Here is a 24,772-nt window from a genome sequence, read left to right as displayed (position 1 = left end):
TCTCATCAGTTTGGGAGCTAAAATAAAACCCAGTGACATGCTTGTGATGCTATTGCTGCTTCTTAACACTGCAATGGCTTATTTTTGCAAAGAAAGCCAAACAATGTGGTTAAAGGCAGACACTTGTTTTGTGCATTGACCAATTTGGTGCTCATTTGAGATTTAATTACCGTAAATGTGGACATCCAACTGGAAAAAGTACCACTTGTTTACAATTAGGATTCTGCATGTTTTCCCCCAACCATTGGTTTGCATAAACATGCAAGTAAATTGGATATAAAGTAAAATTGTTTCTTGTCCTTGTGTATTTGATTTCATTACCTTTTTAAAACATTGTTCATGTCAATAGTCTGATATTTTCCAAATGGAGTTTTATTTTAATATTTCAAATATTAATTAAAAATGTGTGAATCTGGGACTTCTGGAGCTCCATTTCAAGAAGATCCAGAGTCATTTACTTTATTATTTGCACTACAAGGCACAATCTATGAAAAAATGTTTGACTTATAGTCCACAAAATACGGTACATTGCAGTGGCTATGAACATTGAAGGAGTTAAAACTGGCATTTAAAATACCAGTCTCGTCGAGGAAAGTGTGCAACAGGGGCCTTGTTTAAACTAGTGTGTCCAGTCAAAAAAAAACATAAAAAGACTTTTAGCAACAGCGGAATAGTAAAAGAGACTAAGCTTTATTCTTGGAAAACAAAAAAATAGATCTCACTGTCTTTGCTGATGTAAAACCTGGTGCAAATACAGTGCGAAGGAGAGTGTCTTTGCTGTCCGTGGATGCATTCAAAGGTTGGAATTAGACGTGAAGAGAAGCAAAGCATTTCCAGAGGTTAGTAGTCTAGCCTTTGTAGCACTGAACTGAAAGTGGCTTTGATTAGCTCGACGTACCTCTATGAGTCAGCCTTTTCTGTTATGAATGTAATTAAATCAAAGTTTAGAGCAAGGATTACATTTAAGCATCTCACTGAGAGTAGACATGTTGTTTTATGTTGATGGCATACTGAGCCAATCATCTCAGTGACTTAGAAATTGAATGCATGACAAACAAATGTCTGTCTGTTCTTGTTATTGCATTTTATTTTATTTTTTACAGTATTACAGATTTCATTTTGGGCTATGATATGTTAATTCTTAGTATACAGAAAAAAGTTCATCCAGTTAGGTTTGTGATAGATAAACAATGAAAAAGAAAGTTTTTTTCTAAAATGTGAAGCTGTCAGCATTTTTTGTTTTGTAAAAAACAGATCTTGAAAGAAAAAAAGTTCAACCCGACAAAATGGCCAAAATAAAAACTAACTTACTTTTAAGAAAAACCAATAAATGAAGAAATAACTAAAACATTAGAGTATGTTTTTACAAGGTCATTTAAGTGCAAAGCTGGTGTAAACAATATGTTTTCCTAAAATAACTCTCATGAGCATGTCTTTGGTGTACATAGCAACAGTGGCGCTTGTTGCAAACACGCACGGACGGCAAGGTCAGTCTTTTTGAGTGGAGGGATTAACTGTTTTAGGAGCCATACACTGTACAGTAACAGATTTTTAATGGAAGCAAAGCCCTGTCAGACAGCAACACAACACTAGCCAGACTTCCTACTTTTGCTGTTGGCCTGAGCATGCCCTTGTGTGTGTCAATTGTCTTTAGCTTTTGATTTATCCTATTTTTGACAGTTAACCTACCGCATTTTCTGGACTATAAATCACATTTTTTTGTTTGGCCAGAGGTGTGACTTAAATTGAATGACATTATTCACACATTATTAAATAATTTCCCATTTTTTTTACACTGAACTGGAAGAGATTACAATAGAGATTTGTTGATAATTTCAAGATTGGGTGGAGTTTTGAACCCATTGAATCGCCTGCAACTTATAAAATCAATTTATTTGTAACTTTAAAAAAAAGATTCAGCCTTTTGTTGACACTATCCTAATTTTTATGATTAGTATTTTCATTTAAATGCTTGCAAGATGAGATGTCTGTTCTTTGTTTTGGATTTTATCAAAAAAAAAAATCCACAAACAATGGAATTTATACTCCAGTGCGACTTATTTATGTCCCTTCTATTGTGCATTTTTTTTGTCTATTGCGATTTATACTAGGGTGTGATTTATAGTCCGTAAAATACGATGATGTAGAACATGATCTGAAGATGATAAAAGAGTAATATTGCTCACTTTTGTTTTGCAGGTTTGTCCCAGGATTTGTCCAAATAATTAATAAGATCCACATGTCCTCAGCGGCTGGAACCCGAAGCTCAGTGTTAAGATCTTCAGTGAAACAACGTTTCTCGAAGTAATGATTTGAATGAATGACTAATCTAATTTTGGATTAGTTAGCATCATGACGTCAGTGGAGAAACGCCGTTCCAGCCGAAAGAATGGTGGACATCGGAAGCACAGTGACGGAGGCTTTAGCGATACCTCAAGTGGCGGATCCTTTTTGGATGAGACCGACCGCGAAGTACGCAGTCTAACAGACAAAGCCTTTAGGAGCCTCTGCATCGGAGATGAAGCCGTTTATAATGACTCGGACCTGGGTCCGGCATCGCCATGCATCCAAAGAGACAGACAGCGGGCCTTCAGTCAGGGTGGAAGGGAAAAAGCGAAGAATGAGGAGGTTAAAAGAGCAGCTCACGAGAGCTTCAGCGAGATGGTGCGACAGTATGAGGAGGACTGGATCAATGAAGGAATGTACAGGGCAGAGATGGACAGAAATTCACAGTGGGAAGGCCGTGGAGATGGGACGCATGACAAGGTTTCTGCCACATTCCGTGACTGCTTTATGGAAATGAACCAAGAGAACAGGTCTCCCGGAGAAGACGCTACAGGCTATTGCAGCAACGGAGCTACAGATTTGAGTTTGCAGCATAGACGAAGCCGTTCAAGAGTTTCCTCGCTTATCAGAGCATTCAACACAGAGGAAGGTGTGGTTATGGATGATCAACTGAGAGAGTGGAACAATGAGACACAATGGAATAGACCAGGTCTGATGAACATGCCTTCATATCAGCAAAACTTTACTAATGGTCATGTCCCCATAGTTGGTCAGTATTCATCCCAAAACAACAGCGTTTACTCCACGGAAGCAGGTGCTCACATAAATACTGCTTTGTCTTTAATGGGTATGTCCCACTATAACCAAAATATGATGACACAAGAGAACTGCAACACCAACTTCTTTATGCATAGCGAGTTTAGTCCCTTCAAAGTATGGGCAGACCATAACAGGTCCCAACAACAAGAAGTCTCAAGATTTATGCACTATTCAGAGTGCCCCAAGTGGGGCAAAACCCCCATGTATAAGGAACGTTCATTGGAACAACAAATGAACGGTTTCTCTATGTTTCAAGAGAGGAGCAGAAGGCATCATAGGGCAATGACAACCACTGTAGCTCCCAACCATCATTTACAATCCATTTCAAAAGCAAGGTTCCAGAAAGCTTCTTCCTTGGAGAAACGCTGTGAGTCTGAGCAAGCAGTATATCATCCTCACACAACAAAGACAATGAGTCTTGGAACAAAGAAACTTCAATCCCAACGACCATCAACGGCATCACCCACTGTAGAAATGCCTAAGCATTTTCAGGAAACCATTTACTCGGTTAAGGGCCTGCACCAACAGATTAAGATCATGTCTGAGATAAACAGTGACCGTCAGATGAAGGACAGTAGACAGAAAGCAATTTGCAATGATACTCTGTGTGCAGTCAAAACAGAAGGACACATTGCAAGCTATGGAATCAATGATGTCTTGAAAACTGCTCAGCTGCTTTCATCACCTGTGTCACAAGCAGAGCCTGAGGAAAGCAGACGGGATCCAGTTTCTTCCCAACTTGTGGAACATTCACCAGTGCGTGCGGAAAGCAGGGGGGGCACCCCTGATATGAGGATGCCAAGTTATAGATCCAGAGCCAGCAACCTCCTCTTCAATCTCAAAGACAACAGGAAAAGAGTGAAGAGTACATACAGTCCAGCCAAATTTAAAGGCATTGAAACGACAGAAAAAAGCATTGAAGTTCCTTTCCGAGAATCCAAAGACATTGTGATTGATATACCTGATATCCAGGAATCCAGCTGGATGGAAACATCCTCACACCACAATGTTAAACCCTATCATAGCCCCAGTCATTTATCTCCTCAAATAATTTCTCAGCCTGATCCAGGCCACATCTCAGACCACAAGGCAGCTCTGAGACAAGATGAGGTACTCCCTCAGTTTGGGTACATAGTTGCAAATGATAGCGGCAATCATTTGAATACTGTTCAGAATTACAGTGAAGCTCAGCCACCATTTACTCCCTTGAAGCAGCATATAGCTGATATGCAAGGGGGAGGAGAGTTATACACAGGTGAATCATATTATAACACCACAGACATGCACTGGAAAATGAAGGGAATTAGCAATGTTGGCTATTTGAAGGAAGCAGATGTGAGGCATTACATAGAAAAGGCTCAACTTAATCAGATAAAACAAAATCATAGTAATGTTTCGAATGAAAGCTGGACAGCTCCAGGCACCTCAAACATTAAACAACTATCTCCAAAAGGAGTTGATGCTCCGTGGAAACTGGACACCTCACATTTCAAAGAAAAACATCAGAATCCTGACACAAATCTAAAAGTAACTACTGTAAAGGAGACTATTTCACATAGTGATGACCAAAGAAGAGAGAATCATCAGAACACAAATAAAGAAGCTAAGAAGTCCCCAAAATATGACACATCTGTACAAATCCCAACATTTAGTGGACAGGAGAACATAGACAATTATTTCCAACAGAGCCATCATGGGAATGTAAATACAACTGAAAACACTGTACACAATCAAGTAACAAGTCAGAGAAAAGTATGTGCAACATTATTCGAGCAAGAACAAGAAAAAGCTGCCAAGCAGAAAAATGCATCTGACAGCCAAAATACTTTGCCAACACTACCTGAAAGGAGGAAAAGGTTACATCAAGTAAAGAACGAACAATTACTTGAAGTCAAGTCCTTGCAAACCACACCAAAACAAATACAGTCGGAGCAAACAGAACAGTCCAAGGCACAACAGTCGGTTTATGGTGGGCATTCTAAGGAAGATAATTTGCAAAAGATCAATTTTATTAAAGAAGAACAAGTACAAACAGCAACAACTGATAAAATAGTGTCAGACAAGATAAAACTGGAACAGGATGAAAGAAAAGAACAAAAGATGGAGCAAGTGAGAGGGAAAGAAAACGATAGAACAAGTGAGAAACAGACAGCTTTAACTCAAGTTGGTAAAGAAGAAACTAACTATTTAAAAGTACAAGCTGAAGTGATGACAAGTGTGCAGAGTGAATCAGTCCGAGCAATTCAAGGTGACTTAAAAGATCTAAAAGCCAAAGAGGGAACACTAGAGTCCGTTCAAAAAGACAACACCGACATTCTTGATGTTGAAGCAAGGCAAATAATTGAAAAAGAAGGTGAAAAGATACAGAAAGCAAAAACAAAAGACTTCACTGCAATGCAAATCAGCACCGAAAAAGTGCAACTACAAACTAAGACAGCACATGTAAGTGCAAAAATGGAAGAGGAAATGACAAAAGATGAGCAGAGTGACAAGAAATCCGATAAAGAATCAACAGTTAATGATCAACCACAAGAAGAACGAAATAATGCCAAAGAGAAATATTCGATTGCAAGACAGGTAGAGCTGGCCAAAGTGGAGTTAACCAATGTAGAGCTTGCTAAAGTAGCACTAATAAAATACCAACACATAAAAGAAAGATCATCAAAGCCCCCAGCGAAACCACTGCAGCATCAAGTGAAGAGTGATCCGAATAAAGTTGAGCGTGTTAAAACCGAGTTAGCCAAAGCCAAAGCCGAGCTATCAAAGATGAAGGAAAAAACAAAGGGAGAGCAAAGGGAGAAAGTTGGATGTACAATAATTACAAAGGAGTGTGGCAACAACAAAGATGTGTCTGCAGATGTGACTGACATTCAACTGACAGCTCAATGTAATTCAAGTCAAGATCAGCATGCAGATGAAAATTATCACGCTCTGAGAGAGAAATATTGCTTTAACAATTTAGTTTTACAGAACATGACACCGGGGGGTAACAGTTCTTCCAATGGCGGCAACGTGACTTCATCAGCTTTGTCATTTGATGTCACAAAAGATAATAACGACAAATCAAACATTAAAAATACCACACTTAATTGTGAAAGCGATAATAAAGACAATTTGAATTTTAATAAAGCAAATGGGAGTCTTTATGTCTACAGTGAGTCATCCAAAGAATTCAAACTATCACAAGAAGACAGTTTACCTGCTTGTACAGATAAAAACATAATTGGTGATATTGCTAATAAAGGAAAGACTGATAATGTTAAAAACAAAGACTTAACTCATCCTGACTCTACTTGTACTGTTCCACGACAGACAGATTCCGAGTCTGTCCAAAATCCTGAAAGAAAAGCTAAATCTGAGCATCTGAAAGCAACCTCCCAAAGAGAGAAAAGTCAGACAAAACAGCAGATTCTTACATCCAAAGTAAAAGCTCATGCGGAGAAAGAGATTTCAGCTCTGATAGAAGGTTTCGCTTTGCGGGAGGCCTTAACACATAAAACTTCCACTAAGCCATTACCAGATTGTCCTTTAAAGCAGAAACCGTATGAGGTGGCCAAAGGCCATGAAATCCCTACATCAAGTAACACTACAACTAAACAACAGGTGACATCCTCAGGATTGGAAGGCCCAGAAGTTTATACCTCTGAAGAAATGAGCAATAAAATGATCAATCAATTCCAGGAGAGAACTCCACAAGAACCCACGAAGAGCAATAACCTTTCACCAGAAACTACAGCTCCAGAAATGAAAACGACAGCAGGTCAATCTGAGAACCCAGATCAGCAGGCTTGTAATCAGAAAATCAAGAGCCCCAAACAAAGTTATGATCAGGAATCAAAGGATCCCAAAGAAAATATGGTGCTACAGTGCAGTGAAAACAACAAAAAGGTGACCTTTGAATCATTTTCCCCAAAATCGGATTCACCCGTTCAAAACATAAAGTCATCGTCAAGCCCAGGGAAACAGGGAGTCCTTCTCAAAGATTTTGTCTTTGGACAGGTCAACAACTCTGTGGCTGAGGACAGTTTACAGATCATGGGAATAAGTGTGACGGAAGTGAAAGTGAACAATGAGCACAAAGTGGTAAATGCTGAACATAGCAAAGATAGTAGCAGTGAGCATGACACATATTTTCAGGACACTGGTTTGGAAATGAGCAAGAAGAGTGAATGTTTGATACAAATAGGTACAGCGAATACAAGGGAAAATCACCCGATAGAAAAGAAAACCATACACGATGCCTGTGTGAATTTTGAGAATGAAGAAACCATAGAGAAAAGTGTCCAAGAGAATTGGACTGAAAAAATTGAATCTTCCCCACTGCCGTGCTCTATCACCAGCGTTGAACCCAAAAGCAAGATACAAGTCAAAGAAACCTTGCCCGCATGCGATGTGACCCCTTCAAATTCTATAAATAAAATTACAGACGAACCATGTCTCCTTCATTATAAACAAGACGCAATGGTAGCAGAAATGGAGGAACGATACACACTTGAAACATTTGACCTCACAAAGAACTGCGACAAAGATCAAGAGAAAATTAAAATTGGAGAATCAGATCCCCAATTAAAAGAAGAAGCAGCCAAAGGTAAAACCTCAGGACTCAACTGGATTGAGCATTCTCAGATGGCGCATGCCGTAATTCAATCTGCCACACCGTCCCTAGAAGAGGATGTGACACAGGCCATAAATCCATCTGCAGACTCCATAAAGGATAAAAGCACACTCCTAGTGGAAGAAAATAAATATGACAGCACCACCATGTATTTAAATAAGATTGAGAGCAAAAATACATCTCTAAAACTCCAAGAGGCAAGCAAGGGAATAATGAATCAGGTGGATGATATTTATAAAGACAACACTGTCGTCCCAGTTAAACCAGCAGCCATGGTTGCTTGCCCTTTTGTAACTGCAGTTGAGGAACTTCAACATAACATACCATCCAGTGCGAGTGAAAACATGAGAGATCATAAAGCTAAACAGCCTGAGTTAAAGAGCATTGAGGAGCAGGTACAACAGAAGCTGGAAGATAAACTAAGTGTGCAAGATGTTTTAGCCAGTGTAAAAAAATTGGCCGACTCAATGAAGCAAATGGAGCAACTCAACAGTATAAATACAGCAAGAGAGGACATGAAGACTGACACAGCACAGACTCTTGGGACTATATCACATAAACAAGGCAGTGAAGGAGATTACTTTCAAGTTGAAGGGATATGGGAAGGACCTGGTAGAAATAATAACATACAAAGAGATGTCTCAGAAGTTCCAAAAGGAGTCGAACATTCAGAACGCTCATCAAATGAAAGTGGGTTAGATTCCCAAGGTGAGAGCATGAGAAAACACAAAAGAGCTGGTATACCGAAGAAAAGCACTTTGAAACAAACCGAATGTCCCTCAGAATTGTTGAGCGGTGAGAAGATGGTGGTTGCCCAAACTGTGGACATGGAAAAACGGCAGTCAGAATTTAGATCGAGGGAAGGACGTAACTCAAGGAATTCACAGCTAACGAGGGAGGAGCCAGAAATAAAATCAAAACCGAAGGTCAGAACATCTACAATTCCTGAGATATCGGCCCTTGCTGACTATGCCAGATTAAAAGTCATTGTTTCAGAAGACAGGGAAAACACAAATCCGGAATTCCCTCCTCACAAGAAAGAAGGATTCTTTCCACTGATACAGTCCCGTCATAGCAGACGTCCTGTATTCTCTGTTGACACACAAGAGCACCCCGTGAACAAGAAAATTGACCCAAAAAAGATGGAAGTCATCAACAATGCCAACAAACAACCTAGAGCTGTTGTTTTTCCCATTACAGAGAAAGAGCATCAACGGACAGGGATGTTCAAACTTGGAGAGAAGGAAAAGACAGAGAAAACCCTTTATGATATTAAAGACCAAGAGGGGTTTGTGGGAAAACAACAAGATCTTCCACAGAAGAAAATGATGCATGGCTCTCACAATGAAACTAAAGTGGACAGGCAGGAGGTCCCTGAACTTAGTAGAAAAATAGTAGGTCAATTTAACAAAGAAGAAATGCTCAGTTCCTCAATCAATAAACCAAGAGAAAGTTTACAGTTACAACAAAATGTATCTGAAATTCCAAGCCCAGATGACAAAATAAAGCATTTGATGCTCATGGAGAATAACTCATCCACAAAACGCACATTAGAGTCCGTTTGCCAAGACGGTACTTCAAAAAGTAGCAACAATACAAATAAGAACACAAGTGAAATCAAATTTGAACCATCAAGAAAAGCCATATTGGAGATTCATCCAGAAGGGGCAAATGCCAAACAAAGCAGAGATGCAAAAGACCAGCCAGAAGGAGCTTGCAAGAGATTGGAAGAAACAATTGCAGGAGAAGAAAACGCAAAGCTAGACGAGAGAAGTGCTTTCTTGTCCGAAGAGCGAAAACGTGCACAAAGAGAAGCGGCGAGATGGGAAAAACTCAAAGAAACAGCTCAAAGAATGGAAGAGGAGAGAAAGGCAAAACAAACAAAGAGGTGGAATCCAACAGAGGATGATAAGAAGACTCCAGGAGAGAGAAGAGTGAAACAGAGGCAAGTAGAGAAAACTGCTCAAGAGGAAGAAGAAATGGGAGCTTTTCTCATAGAGCAACAACGTCTTACCAAGAGGATTGAGCAGAGGAATCTTGCTGAAGAGATACGGCTGCAAACGTTTCAAAAGTACCGGGATGAGGAGCAAAGAAGAGTAAAGCAAAAAAGTGTCCCAAAGACGGCATGCGAAAACAAAGAGGTAACTGGTCCATCTGAGACACAGATCGTTGGCGAAAAACTAAGAGAGAAACAACTGAATGGAAGTGAGAAGGTGCGCGCACCTCAATTGCTTCAAAAGGAGGATGATTTTGCAGCTAAAAGGGAAGAGAATTATGTAGCTCATAGAGAGAAAGTTTCAACAAGTGAGGAGGAGGAGAACCGAGAAGCACTGTTGATGGATGCTCTTCAGTACTACACCATCACCTCCACGCATAAGAAACCCAATGAAAGACGCAAGGACTCCCCGCCAACTCTACAACAAGAAAACCCTTTGTCTGTGCCAAGCGAAAGATCTGGATCGCAGAGAAAGTTGCACGGGCCTCAAGCTCAGCCAGCTCCATCTCTCCCACGTTCCACTACCTCCTCCCCTGCTCTCGGAGGTAAACCTTTAATGTTTAGAGTGAAAGATAACACTAAAGGATCTTCTTTCAAATCAGTAAAACCCTGTTTTCATAAAAACTTGGTGGAAGAGTCCAGAGTTGGTTCGCCCATGGAGTGGAGAGCAGAGAAAAGAGAAGATGAACGAGAGATAATGAGGCGTAACACTAGAACTCCAATCAATTCTAAACTGGTCACAGGAGTAAACCGACTGGCTCCTTTTAAGGAATCCCATATCTCTCAACCAGTGCCCTCATTGAACGATAACTCAACCTTTCTTCCACATCATAGGCCCTTCTGCAGGAGAAACATTGCTCTGGATGAGGAGGACTCTCGGTCGGTTGTCAGTAACATGTCCGAGGAAGTTCAAAGTTTTGCAAACAGTGTGGTTGATATGACAGAATTCAAAGGGCTTTGTGATAGCGATAGGCCGGTATCAGTCTGTAGCTTTGGCAGTGATATGTCTCGTTTGGGTAAACCTCCAGCTGTTCCCCCTAAGAGTGATCAAGCCTTACGCAAGGCACAGAGGCTCACTACTCGTAGGATAAGAAAAGAGGTGACGCAGAACACATCAACCAACCCGGTGGGGAAATCGCAACGGGAAACCACCAGTAGGCCGGCATCTACCTCCAGTGAGGAGGTATGGTCCTCAAATCACCATGCTGTGGCTTCTCCTCATTTTTCCCCTCCCGTTTCCCTCACCCACACGCCAACATTTGGGCCGAGCTTATTGTCTACACACACAGAGAAGCAGCACTCACGCCTCCCTTTGCATACCCCTCCTCATGCCGCCATCCCAGCCATCTCCCCTCATGCCACTGCGACTGAACCACACCTCCATTACCCTGACGCCATGCCACACCCAGTTTCCTTGCTTACCCCTTCACCAATATCCCAAGCATTCCCCTCTGCTCACTCTGCCACCCCCGTGCCTCTCCCTGCTGCCTCCCCTGCCGTCATTACATCCACCTCCCCTAACACCACTCCACCCGTTCATTCATTTATTTTTCCTCACGTCACCACCCCTGTGCCCCGACAGGCCTCCACCCCTGGGGTCACTTCACCCACTTCCAATTCTATCGCCTCACCTCATTCCACAGCATTCTCAAAGCACCAAGTCGTTTCCCCTCACGTCCCCAGCCCATCATGCAAGCCACCTTACGCTGCGGCTCCTGCCAGCCGTTCGACCGCCTCCCCTCATATCAATGCACTTTTGAACCATCCATCCAGTACCGTTCATGCCACGGCTTCTGTAGCCCATCCCTTCCCTTACATGCCTGCCATTGTCTCTCATCCAGTTGCCACCCCTCACGCACCTAACTCCTTTCCAATGTCTTCCCCTAATGTGGCTGCCCAAATGACCCACCCTGCACTTGCTTCAAAGAATGTTCAATATGTTCCTTCTTCTCCCCCCACTCTCCATTATGCGACCCAACCAGCTCCGGTGACACAGTACCATGTAGAGTCCAGCTATCCCCAGTCCTATCCACTGACCCAGCGCAAGGTGTTGCAGGACCTTGGCTCTGGCCAATACTTTCTTGTAGATGCACCTATTGAGGTGAAAACAAAGACTTTCTTAGACCCAGAGACAGGAAAGTATGTTCTGCTCAATGTCCGCGAGTCCGCCCAGAACATCTTTCGACCTCATCTCCAGCCTGTGTTGACCCAGCCAGTATTCCCTCAGCTAAATTTCCAACCACAACCCCAGCTCGAGCAACAACATTTCTCTCAAGACTCTTCAGCTGAGAAGACTTTCTCACTTCAAACAGGCTACCAATCTCATCCACAATTTTACACACCTCCTCTTACCCCTTCTATGTCATCTCAAAGGTCATCCTCAGGAGTTTCAGTCCAGAATGAAGCAAATTTTAAAGATAACTACATCACGAGTCGAACCAATGAAATTGGTGGAAAATTCCACAGTCAACGATACAGCCCTGAGCAGACCCCATACATGGATACCGTCAACGACACAAAAAAGACACAAAAGACACACGAGTCTTTCTCAGATTGCGAGACAAACAAACAACTTGCGGGCGGCCTTTTTGAAAATGATAACTCAGTATACTCAAGGTGTCAACCGTGTGATATAATATCCATGAGTGAACTGGATGACTTTATGGATATGTCTGACTGGTGAGAGGGTAAAAATCAGAATCATTTGGGGGGGGATTGTATATTTTATTCATACAGTCATGTTTTCCATTTGGAAAAATGTTGAAATGTTTTCAGTTTGTCCCTGTGAAATGCTGTAAGGTATATTATTTATGCTTACATATCTTGGGCTAAAACTTGTGCTACAGAGTTCACCATTCCATTGTCCTTTGTGAATGTGAGATACAATTAATCTCTCTTGTGTAAACATATAGCACAATTTTTGGCTTTGTGATGCATGTCTTGTGATGCCACCATGCCAGTAAAGGTCCTGCTGATTGTGAAAAGCATTGTTTAATGAAGCACTATAAAAAAAAAACATTGGAATGTGTCATACAGAAGTCAATATTTAATGTTGGAGATTTTTTTGTTGTTGGTGTGAAACAAACTAGGGTAGTATGTCCTAAAAATACACTTGACTCAACACAATCACTGCTCAGCCAAATGACTACCTTTCAAAAATTACCTGACTGCAGCAGATTACATTTAGTCACTTGAAAACACAATAAAAGCAATAAGAAGATATTACTGTTATCTGTTTTGACTGTTGAAATGTTCCCTGGGTCAGAATGACTGAAATTAAACATATTTTCTGCCGATTGCACACAACAATTACGATGGGCTGTTTAGTGTGTGTCAATAGATCCTGAGAGAATTAATAAACAAAAGAAAGATTTTGCAGCTTACGTGAGTTGTCATTTTATTTCTGTGTGGAAGCCATCCAAACGTTTCAATGCATGCACACTAGACCTGTGGGATTTAATGATAGCAATGATAGAAAAAGGAGAAAATCTTGATTTCCCTGGCCCGTAAAACACAAATAAACATTCACATTGACCCCTTGTGGGCCCTACTTTCTTAAGAGCCTACAAATTTCCAAGCACTCAAGCATTGTTTGGAAAACTCATGTAAATGTACTTTTCTCTAGTTATCTCAAAGACGATATGGTAGGAATTTATTGTTTACATTTAGGAGGAGGACATTTTCCTAATGTGTTTAGCACAAGGTCATCCTAACAGACGGGTAGTAACTTTTTTAAATAGTTTTTTTCCGCTACAGTAAATGGTTAACTTTTTCTAACTTTTGTGAATATTCTATTTAGTAATGGCAAATAGGAGAGATAAATATATTTGCTCATGCAGTGATGCGAGGTGAATCAACATGCGTACATAACTGGTGAGCTTTGTTGCTGGTCAGGAAAAGATGGCGGAGGTTGGCTCCTTGAAAAGCAGATCTTGGAGCTAAAAAGTTTGCACACCACTGATTTATGACAATTGGAAAAAACAGTAAAAAGAGAAAGTCAACTCCTATGCCTATCTGTCTATGCCCCGACTTATTTCTCTTGCGTAAGTATTTTCTCTTCTTTAGTCTTTCGTCCAGTAGACGAGGCCTGGATCGGCAATGGTAGTCCACCATTACTTGCAAGTTCCGCAGTTTAAATGAGCTACTACATCGCCCTAAAATGCTTCCATGCATGTACAACCAACCTTTCATAACAAAAACACTGACCACCCACTCCTCTGCAGCACACTTTGGCTTCGGTAGTATTTAAGTGCCTGCCTCAGCAATTCAGGCCGGCCAATAAAGCTGTTGGTCCGATTCCTCTGGGAGAGTCTGTCAACCGCAGCCAGAGACGAGCCTATGGCACTCTTTCCAACAGCCAGATGAGAGAGAAAAAACAAATGCATCATTCTCATGGAACAAAAACAGAAGGTTACCCAAGTAATTGCGGATAATGGAATTGCACGTTCAGCAATCTCTGGTAGACGCATCTAAAAATGGCAAGCATCGCAATGGGCACGTGGACCCAAACCACCACAGAGGACCAGAAAAACTTCTAAAAATCAAGCCTCCTTGCGGGAATTTGGGAAATGACATTTCCTCACTTTAGCAGGACATGGACAAGCGAGCGAGAGAATGTGAGAAGGAGAGAGAGTCAGTGACTACTGGGAGAACGAGTGGGAGTTCCTAAGTGGGAACAGAGCAACTAGTGTTTCATATTACGGCGAAAAGAAGAGAAAGAGGAAGAGTTCATATGGCCGAAGACTGCGGTGGGTCGCGCAGTCGTGCGCTGTTTGTTTATACATACTGCAGTGTTGTGGGTTTATGGATTCAATGAGAGAGGACAATGTACATCTCTGTGGTGCTGCTGGTCCTGACTAAAGTTCTGCTCATAGGTAGGTTTTTCTCGTTTTGCAGGGTTAGAGTGAGCATGCATGCAACAACTTCAGAAAAAGAGGTGCGAGACATGAAACCTAAAATGATAGGTTTATTTATACTTTAAGATACTACACTGCAAGAATAAAACAAACAGCACTCTACTCAAGTTGCAAGTAGTCATTGTGCTATTGCTGACAAGTGACTTGAAAGAAACTATCCGATAAGAAGATGACTTTACACAATCTGGTTTGTTTGCTTTATTAAATTTGGGAAAATCTACTTTGTCTCATTCAGTTTTAGGAGCACACGAGGACACTCAGGGAGATTCCCAAATTAACCAAAGCAATTCTGGTTGGCATCTGCTCTATGTTATCTCCTTGTCTTGTTTTTTTGAGGCAGTTTTTGAGTTTCCAACAGTAGATTCTTTTTTTTTCTTCTATCACACATCTTGTGTCCAGACTGCGTGTCTCTTCCAGATTTGAGTTTACCCAGCTGGCAGCAGAACAAAACATCACTACCTGCTGGGAAGTAAAACAGCAGCACTCTAGGCAAGAGTTTAGTTTAAGATTTGGCGTGTGAATGTAAACAAAATGTGACAATTAGGTTGCGCTGGCAGCAAATCAAACACATTTAATACTATAAGTGAAGGGAACCACCTAAAAAAAATCTGCACAAGAGATAAAATGACATAATGGAGTGCCCTATTTGTTTGTGTTTGTCTAATCACATTATGGCAATTAGCAGTTCCTACATCCTTAGTGTGTCAAGGGTCTTTAGAGTGCATTCAAATCCATCAGAACACAAATAGCAGCTAACATGAGACTATTCTATTATTTCTAACTTTTCTTTCCAAAACAAAACTTTTGCGTAATCTGTATTCACCTTTTAACCTCTTTGTGTTTTTTTTTTTTTGTCAACAGAAGTATGTCTTGCTCTGAATGTGACGGTGATCCCCAGCCCCGTCGTCTCGGTAACGGAGAGGGACAACCTGACCCTGTCCTGCCTGGTTTCCCAAAGAAAAAGAAGTGGCAGCACACTCATCCTTCGCTGGTTCTTCTCCCCTCTGGCCTCCTCCGTGCCTGTTTTACCTTCCATATCTCCTTCCCCCACCACTTCCGCCGAGTCCTCCCAGGTCCTCATCGTCAAGACGGGGATCAAAAAAATCAAGCTGTATGGGAACTACACTCGTGGCTTCCCTCAACCCAAGTTTCGTCTTCACGAGCAAATGGAGGGAGAGGTCTACCGTTTGTTGATTCTCAACGTGAGCGGGACGGATCGAGGCTTCTACACGTGTCGGGTGCATGAGATAAGAAAGTACAGGAACATATGGAGGGTGTCTTCCAATGGTAGCAGCACCACACAGCTGACAGGTAACCAATTGTGATGATACGCTGGCTAAATTTGTGTTAGATTGAATTCAAGTGATTCCAATCCATTAAATATAGTGTTATCCACTGTATTCACACTATACATTACATATAAGTAAAATACAAAGCAATTTTGATGCTAAAACAATCAGCCTACCATGCATGTTTTTGCAATGTGGGAGGAAACCGGAGTACCCGGAGAAAACCCACGCAGGCCCAAGAAGAACATGCAAACTCGGGTCAACTAACCTGGATTTGAACCCAGGACCCAAGGTACGAGTGTGATCTTAAAAGGTTGTGAGCCTCGTTGTACCTTTTGATTGCTGGGCACCTATTTAGGGGGGTGTCCCCGCCTGGCTGGGATAGGCTCCGGCACCCCCTGTGATCCTTGCCAGGATAATCTATGTGGAAAATTAATGAATTAATATCTAAAAGATGAAAATGTATATGAACATTTTGTGATTTGTTTGGATTGTTGTTTAACCAATCAATCCATAGATCCAGATTTGGATTGTGTGGTCGGTCAACTGCCATTGTGGGATAAAAGCCTCAGGCTTCACATTGTTTTCGAGACCAGGCGCTATAGAGACTTGCTTGGAAACAAAACAATGCATTTGATCAGCAACATGCACGTTTTGCTGTTTTGTGAGATCCAAAATAGCATTGAGAGGTTGGATTTATGGGAATAGGTGTGTCTCACAACCACCACCTTGCCAAGCCCCAAGATAAATTGTGGCCTCACACGAGAAAAGAGGGAGCCAGTGAGTAGTTTGAGCTTCAGATGAAAGAAAAACGGTACAATTGCAAATTGAACAGATTATGTGTGTTACCTAAGCAACAGTTATTTGCTCAAAAGCTGGAATAACATACTGCATCTGCAAAAGCTTCTGACCCCTTCTGGCATTAAATATTATATGTCAAATTAGCTGTAAAAGTAATTCATCCATAAATATTTCTAATGCAATCCTGAATATTGAGATTGCAAAAAAAGGGACATTGCAACACAATTCATTGTTGGTGTCCCATTTTCTGAATTATCAAAAGATACTGAACATTGATTACATCACCATTAAATTTTGATTGACTGCCATTCTAGAAACACATACTATCACCTCATATACAAGTATTGTGGCATTTCCTATTTAATTAAAAGCCTTGTCGGTTTTTATCAACGATTTACTCATCAATTGATTCTGGCAAGCCAGGAATGTCAAATAGAATCCTCATTTATATTGGCAAGAGCAACTGGAATGGAGAAGAGGGGGAATTCTGTTGTTATTGCGTGGAAAACTTATTTTCTGAGGTCGTCCCCCTTGGGCTGCACGCATGAAATCCATGTCATGGAAAGAAGCAAACATTGTAAAATGGAATACGACATTAAACTACAGCTTGTTCATTAGCATAGAGTCGTGCCCCTTCCCTTTCTCGGTGTGTGTGGGTCTCCCCATTTCTGTGGTATTTCCATATAAAAACAATGAGCTCACACAGCCAAACCGCAAGCAACAATATCACTCTGTGAATGAGAGCGAGGTAGCTTGTTACTGAGCTTACTTACTGCGCTCACCAACTGGGAAGTATACATGACATCAGCATTTTCAAGACTCCTTCAGGAGAACATTCCATTTCTCACCCAAATCCACAACCCACATCAAGGATGAACTAAAATAATTATTGTGCTCTAACATTTTTGCGGTCTGATGCCACCACAGTGATGTCTATCTATATGATGCGGATCCGTTAAAGTTTTTGGGTACTTTGACACTTTTAAGTGCCGTCCAATGGCAGAGGCTTTTGCCGACGCCCTGTCCTACATTCAGGCCAGTGCCCCACTGACGAAGCCACAGAAACCGCAGGCATCTCTGACATGCACACACCACAGAAGCAGAAAAAAAAAACAAGGGCTGACATTATAAGAGGAAACAAATCAGAACACGAGATTTGTTTCGTAAATTTGGAATCTTCATTTGACTGAGAATGGAACATTGAATTTTTACGGATAATAACTCTTCGTAAATACTCGTCTTTTAAGGCCACGGGGAACATGTCATTAATGCCTCGTTGCCATTTAAAACCTAACGAGTTAATTCAATGCATTTGAGGCAATTAAAAAAATTACATAAGGCATCATCAGTGAAAAAAATGCATTCAATTCTTCAAGTTCCATTAAAAACAAATAATAAATTATACTTTAGCAATAATATGGCAGATTGGATTTTTTTTATGATACTCCTGACATGATAATTGAGTAAAATTTGCTCTTTTAGAAGTGTGTACTTAGCCTTTTCTATTAATGAGTACCCTAAGAAAACCGTCGTTTGCACTTATCTACAAATCTAACTTGATACAAATGACACTTAGAGATGCATTATTGAAATGTTTATTGCTATTATTCTTATCATTAGAGACCTTTGCATCAGACCCTTTTCGAATCCATGTGTTTATTAGTCTTCCAATGAATGTATGGCATATTTAGGGGCCTCAACCTGTCTGTCAAGAGTCAAGATCCATTTTTTTCCTACTATGAATTGCCTCCATGAGGCTAGGGAGTTTGAAAAAATAAGCTCTTGACACCAATTTCTAAGGCAGAACATGATTTTTGTTTTCTGTGACGGACTTCAACTAGGGAGTTTATCCAAATGATTCCCAAATGGAGACCAATATGGAAAACAGATGGTCAATGCTACATTGTGATGATTGTTTTTTTCCTTTTGCCATTTTATACTTCTATAAGGGAAGACTTCAAATGAGTTGCAATCAGAACCAGGCACCCTAAACAAATGAGTGATGCATTTTTTTTTTAATCTGGGGCTTAACAATGCAAAAAGTCTCACTATGTATATATATAACAAAATATACCCAATAAAATGGCCAGGATGTGCAATTTGACAAGCGGTATATATATTTCTTGCTCCTGTGACATTTATTAGGGCCATATTCACATGTGACAAGCCAATCACAGTTGATATATCTTATGAGTTTATGCAGCGTATGCATTTAAAAGACATATTAAAGAGTCATTAAGGGGTGCTTAGGTTAAGTCATTTATGTACATAGCCTTTATTCATTCTCCTCAACCTTTTGCTAAATACCCCTGGCCTATTCACGCCACATCATTCATTGACACAAACTCACAGCAATCTCTTCCATCTATGTGTGTTGTGTTAGTGTGTGCACCACTCACCCTCCATGTCAGCCTTTTGTGATATTTCTGGAAACCACAGAGGCTGTCTGGTCTGGAGTGGGTCAGTTTGTTCAGAAAACAACAATTTACAAAGATGCTTAGTCTGGATCATTTTATCCCCCTTCAATGCTTTTGTCTCTTTTCTTCTCTCACCAGTGCATTTTACACCAGAGACTCGTAGAGGTGAAGGAATTTGGCGTCTGTTATCAGGTATTCCCCCGGCTCTTAGCCCTAATGTTGTTTCTGCAGCAATAATGGTTGGCTTTTAATGTTATTGCTCCGTGTTTTTGTCTTGCTAGATGTGAACGTTTGCGCCGTGCTGATCTGCTCGCTGGGCCTGCTCTCCATCTTTCTCTTCATTCTCACGCTCACCATCCAGTATTTCTACAGGAGACACAGGCTCAAAGGTCACTTGATTCAAGTGCGCTTGTTGTAGTGGATTGTAGTCATGTTTGCAAGTTAAATTGTTCTGAAAATGCTAGGTTTTAATGGTCACGGTGCTTTATTATACAAGTAGCTGCCCTTTTTTATCCGTCCTCCAAAAGTGAGGGCAACCAGGAGCTTTCAAAATGACGATGACACCCATTTTTGAGTTGGTGTTGAGTGAGTGAATGTTTTCTTTAAATAGAAATACTCAAAGAAAATTTAAGCATTTTGGAATGGAAAAAGTCCTGTTGAAGTGAATGGAAGTTTTATTTTTGAATATTTTTGAAATGGTGAAGCTTGGTGTCATTGAAGAATGGTTGTAGTTCGCCTCTCATCCAAGTTGCCGAATCCCATGAGTTACCTACCGACACAATTGCTCCGCCCACTGCCAGTTAGTGGAAAAACTATTCAAAATCCATTTATTCTGCTGCATATTAATGAGAAACCCTGCGTCTTTAGAAGAACCCCAAAAGAACCAACTAAAGAAGCTTGAAAAAGACAATATATGCCATCCCAAATCCAATAATAAAACTTAAGCGGTACTTTGAATATTCTTAGCTGTCACAAAAAGTGTGAAGAGAAAAGAGTATTGTGTAATTTGGAATACAGGGTCATGAATTAACAAACAGATTTTGTTTTAAAATACCAACGTACATCTGCCCTATCAACTTATTTTTGTGTTTGTTTGTTTTTTTCTCATCAGCAAGTTATCCTCTGGTAAAGTGTCCAGAGAGCAGGTACGATCAAAGTGTTTGATTCTTGAGATGTTTCAAAAAAAAGATTTCAGTTTCAACTCCTCTGTTCCATCCAGCTCTGGAGAAACAGTAACCAGCTCTGGCAGTTCTTCAAGTTCCTCTCCAAGAGCACAGAATAAGTACACGGAACATAAAAGTGAAATAAAAGTGGCATTAAAACCCCATAATTTGCCTCAGGATCCACCACCACAAACACCACCAAAAGGTAAAAACACCCGGACAGTTTGAAAACCACTTTAAAGGCCTGTAGTTTCCACGAGAATGAGTCGATTTACAAAACATTTTGAAACCTTTATGTTACTTCTCCATCATATTTTTCAAGTTTAATAAGACTGTCAAAATGACATCAAATGGAAGCCAATGTTAATCTATGATTATTATCTTTAAAAGCATTTTTAAACAGAATATATTGAGGATGACTGACCCTTACTTTAGTGTAATTAATGACTGATGATTTCCATTCTACGTTTTGCTTTTCAGTACCTGTAGCCTCAAAAAGACCCCAAAAACCCAAAAGGTCAAAACCTCCAAGGCGGTCTGCCACTGTAAGTCATCATCTTCCACTTCTTCTCTACTTATGTCAGTAACAGCAGGAAATTAATTTAATCATTTTTTTTAAAAAAGCGCTTATAAAATTGCTGCTGCCGAAATACACGCAATTGGGAATTTGTCTCATGACTGCGTGATTGTCTACAGGAGTTTATTGCTCTCTCTTCATTTGGTTATGAGCGTGATAATTATATTTATCTCTATTGCTTCTCAAACACAATTATTTATTTAGGGCGCCTCACTGGTTTTATTTCTACAATTAAACTGTCAGGTAAGTTCACACTGAAGACAACTACTCCCATGTTTCTAAGCATTTTTAGAATTTTGTGAAGAACTCAATACAGATTCTCCCATGCAAGTGTCCTTACAAAAATCTAAACATTACCTGACAGCCCAGTAATACATTTTTAGACCACGTTTACACGACAAAAAACTGAAAAGTGTCATTTTACTGTAAGTTTTAAGCATCGTTTACACAACAAAAGTAATAGTGGTGAAAATGCAACACTGTTTGCAGGCGATTTGGGGGTTTGAAAACGCAAAAGCTTGAAAACTCCATCCAGAGTAGAAATCTTGACAACGCTCCATGCTGTTGTTGCAACCAGAAACAAAAAGTATTTCTATTTTTGAAAAGCAACAATAATGCCATTCTGTTTTGTTATGATTTAAAGCTTAAATCAGTCAAATTTGAGCCATTATTGTGCATATATTGTGGAAGGTGTTCATGAAAGTACCCTTTTTTTGTGGTTAGAACACTTGGACATTGACGTCTCAACCTCTTGTGTCTTTCTCGTCCAGTTGACCATAAATTTCATGAATTTGCTGGATTGTTCTTCTCAGCTCTAAATGACTCTCTGTAATGAGAATAGTCAATAATTGACTAGCCTCTTGTATAACGTTGACAGTAGTAAGGCCATGTAGAAGGTGGCTATGTTGTTTTCATACACTGACAACATCAGTATCTTCACCCCCTTCATTGCCAAATCTATATTGCATCATCGCCACCTACTCTAGAATGATTGGGCTCTCTGGAAAAGTCTTTTCACCGCTTTTGAGACCAATGTTTGAAATCTGAAGAAAACGAAATGAACTTTTCCCTCTCTAAGTCCTTCTGTACCCTCGGCAGCCTCGAGCACGGCAGGAGGAGAGTCTGACCTACGCAGAGCTGGAGCTGGTCCGACCGACCGTCGAACCTCCCGTCTCGACTAGCCCCGACCCTGACCCCATAAACCCAGACACGGTGTATGCTCAGATCTTTTTCCAGGAGAAGCAGGTGTAAACATAGAAGCTGGATCTGGACACAAAATGATTGGGTTCCACAGTATTTGTGAACATGCATTCTGGGAATTAGCATTTGTTTTTTGCCGAGGTTTTTTGCATGTCTTGGAGCTCCGGTTGAAAACAGGCCATTTTTAGGGTCTTATTCTATTGTTTGCTTTATAGGCATTGCTGGTCTGTGAGCCAGATGTTCACAAGAATGCTCTGTTTTTGCGGAGTGGACGCTCAGGATAGAAATCATTGTCAGTGCTCATTCTTTTTTAAGTGACACTGCAAGCCTCAGCATTTTACATTTATATGTAGTTTACAGTGGGAAGACCCCTCAATAAATAACAAATAGCATATACTGTAAGGCCATGTAAAATATGTTTCATATATAAAGGTTTTTTTTAATGATCTACTGAATTTTTCCCGAATATGCATGCATTTTCTTTATGTAATGTAGCTCTGCAACAAATGATTATTTTGATATTTCAATAATCATCAGTTCTTTTTGTGATGAGTCAACTAATCACTTGACAGAAAAGTATTATTGTTGACTGTTGGGGTTGCAGAAATCAGGGACTATTTACTCTATTGTTTCTTTTTTTTTCTCCACACAAAATATTTAAAACATTTTAAATAGAAGCCTTCTTTTTCCTGACTTGGGTGTAATTGCAATGTAATTGTGAGTGTGAATGGTTTTCTGTCTCTATATGTGCTCGATGACCTATGTGCCTAATGTAGGGTGCGTTTCTCAAAGTCAGGCTAAGGACGGAAAATTAATAATTATTCATTCATTTACTGAACAGCGTATGCTCACAAGGGTTCTATCCCAATTTGCATGTTCGCCATTGGCTTGCGTGGGTTTTCTCCAGGTACTCTGGTTTACTCCCACATCACACACTCTGAACTGCCCGTGGGTATGAGTGTGAGTCTCAGGGTGTCCCCCGCCTATGGCCTGAAGTCAGCTAGTGATCCCTGTGAGGATAAGCAGTAAGGAAAATGAATGTTTTGTCCTTTTTGAAAAACATTTTTCAATTATCTAATTTTTTAAATTGAAAAATGAATTATCACAGTATTTTTTAAATTGATCCTAAAAAAGTAAACATCTTTTAAAAATGAAAAACTATAGAATCAAACATTATTAGTACCTTATTCCCTGCCATTGATCTTCCAAGTCCAAATGGATTTAATGTCTATCATTATCAATCAAGCCACTGTGTTAAAAGGCTTTAACAATGCGTCTAACTTATGAATCAACTTCTAGAATAGAATAACCATATATAATCTTATTTGCAGCCGTGGGCTAACTTCCATCAATAATAATAATAGAAGAAAAATATATTATAGGTTAATATGAATACTATACTTACATATAATATAATAATATAGAAATAATAGTAATATATTTACTTGGTAAATATATTCCAGCTATACAAAAACATAGAGCAGGAGTGAAAGAATATGGCAAACGTTCGTGGAGATACTGTAATCAATGTTACCATTTGAAGCCAAGCACAGAGACTAAACTGAATTGAACTGAGAAGCAAAGGGAGTCGATCCTTGCAAAATAGCCTCGGCAATTAGGAGCATTTTAGGGGGGGCTGGAGGCGTTTTGCTCAAGCGGGCAGGAAAGGTTAAGGTCGTGAGGCATTTGGTGAAGGTCAAGCTGAAAAATAGAAAGGTAGGACGCATATGATGCTCACACTCTCTAAGAGTGGGAGAGGCAGAGATGATGATCCTCATCATCCCCCTCAGTTTGCTCTCGTCCACCACCGATGAAGGCGCTAATGACGACATTTATTCAAATTAGACTAATTGTAATCATGGTTAATAATTAGCTTTACACTGCAGTATAATTGGGTTAGGCTACAAGATGGTTCTGCCTTGGCGCTATAATTTATTTGATTTAATTACTATGAAGAAGCCGACGCTTGGACATCTCTATCGTAAAACCAGCCATGTAGAGCGAATGGAGCCCGGCCCTTGTCTTTAGAGAAGGTCATTGGCGGCTCTTTGGGAAAATTACGATGACTATTTTCCACTCTATTAAGCTACTTCACTTAGCACAATTAGTTGCACACTCAAAGGTTAAAGACAGAGACCTCCTTCATGACGGAGGCGTTTGGATGCACGAGAAAAAAGTGAGGCGGCAAAGTAATCCCCAGTTGCCTTTTAGAAAGTCTTGTTTCAATTTTCCCCCTAATGCCATTACCGTATAATTTGGGACATCTCTGATACTTCTATCATTTTAATTTTATCTCCTTTGTCAAAGCATGTTCGTTCCCTGCTACCCTTCCAAAATAAATAGGATAGAACGTCTAACATTGACAAAATAAGTTAGATTTACAACAAAAGGATGATTTTACATCTATTGGCAGTGGCAGTAAAAGATGTATTAATGTATGGTATGTAATGAGATGATGAATGTAAAATAGCAAAAAATAAGGCATCACTAAAAATGTTTCATCAAGTTTTCAATTCAATATTTACACTGGCATCGTACTAAATATTCACATTCAAGGTACAATCCACAGGCCCCAAGAAAAAATGTCAACATATGAGCTCATTCACATGTCCAAGTGAAAACTTGGCCCCAGGCATCTCCTGCCAACAGCGTTGCATGGCTCCTGCAAAAGTATTAAGCAGCAAATCTTCATG

The 24,772-nt window shown here is 40.2% G+C and overlaps 3 protein-coding genes across 5 annotated transcripts in view; 2 read left to right on the top strand and 1 right to left on the bottom strand.

Annotated features, from left to right (window-relative positions):
* The first annotated feature begins 2,241 nt into the window (after positions 1–2,241).
* c12h10orf71 (chromosome 12 C10orf71 homolog) lies at positions 2,242–13,054 on the top strand. The gene is made up of 2 exons (XM_077730107.1): positions 2,242–4,215; positions 5,032–13,054. The coding sequence occupies exons 1-2, from the start codon at positions 2,353–2,355 to the stop codon at positions 12,397–12,399; spliced, it is 9,231 nt and encodes a 3,076-aa protein (XP_077586233.1). The 5' UTR covers positions 2,242–2,352; the 3' UTR covers positions 12,400–13,054.
* Positions 13,055–14,304: 1,250 nt separating this feature from the next.
* vstm4a (V-set and transmembrane domain containing 4a) lies at positions 14,305–22,762 on the top strand. The gene is made up of 8 exons (XM_077729530.1): positions 14,305–14,590; positions 15,494–15,943; positions 19,278–19,331; positions 19,421–19,528; positions 20,251–20,284; positions 20,359–20,507; positions 20,783–20,847; positions 21,978–22,762. The coding sequence occupies exons 1-8, from the start codon at positions 14,542–14,544 to the stop codon at positions 22,128–22,130; spliced, it is 1,062 nt and encodes a 353-aa protein (XP_077585656.1). The 5' UTR covers positions 14,305–14,541; the 3' UTR covers positions 22,131–22,762.
* Positions 19,268–24,772, bottom strand: part of wdfy4 (WDFY family member 4) — a 44,329-nt gene continuing 38,824 nt past the window's right edge. For 2 of the 3 annotated variants that reach the window (XM_077729526.1, XM_077729527.1), the window contains exon 64: positions 21,456–24,741. In XM_077729526.1, coding sequence (XP_077585652.1) covers positions 24,678–24,741 — 64 coding nt within the window. In that variant the 3' untranslated portion in view covers positions 21,456–24,677. Of the gene's footprint in view, positions 19,506–21,455; positions 24,742–24,772 lie in introns of those variants that run through there. The other variant, XM_077729529.1, reaches the window with a different exon arrangement.

Source organism: Stigmatopora nigra, chromosome 12 (genome assembly GCF_051989575.1).
Source record: "Stigmatopora nigra isolate UIUO_SnigA chromosome 12, RoL_Snig_1.1, whole genome shotgun sequence".
NCBI classification, from domain to species: domain Eukaryota; kingdom Metazoa; phylum Chordata; class Actinopteri; order Syngnathiformes; family Syngnathidae; genus Stigmatopora; species Stigmatopora nigra.
Note: the sequence above shows the minus strand (reverse complement) of the source record. Positions and strands in the feature narration are given on the sequence as shown.

Coding starts and splice junctions, on each gene's coding strand:
- c12h10orf71 (XM_077730107.1), top strand. CDS start 2,353: ATGACGTCAGTGGAGAAACGCCGTTCCAGCCGAAAGAATGGTGGACAT. Junction 4,216..5,031: donor CAGCTCTGAGACAAGATGAG/GTACTCCCTCAG, acceptor AAACAAATACAG/TCGGAGCAAACAGAACAGTC.
- vstm4a (XM_077729530.1), top strand. CDS start 14,542: ATGTACATCTCTGTGGTGCTGCTGGTCCTGACTAAAGTTCTGCTCATA. Junction 15,944..19,277: donor CAGCACCACACAGCTGACAG/GTAACCAATTGT, acceptor TTCTCTCACCAG/TGCATTTTACACCAGAGACT. Junction 20,508..20,782: donor ACCACAAACACCACCAAAAG/GTAAAAACACCC, acceptor TTTGCTTTTCAG/TACCTGTAGCCTCAAAAAGA.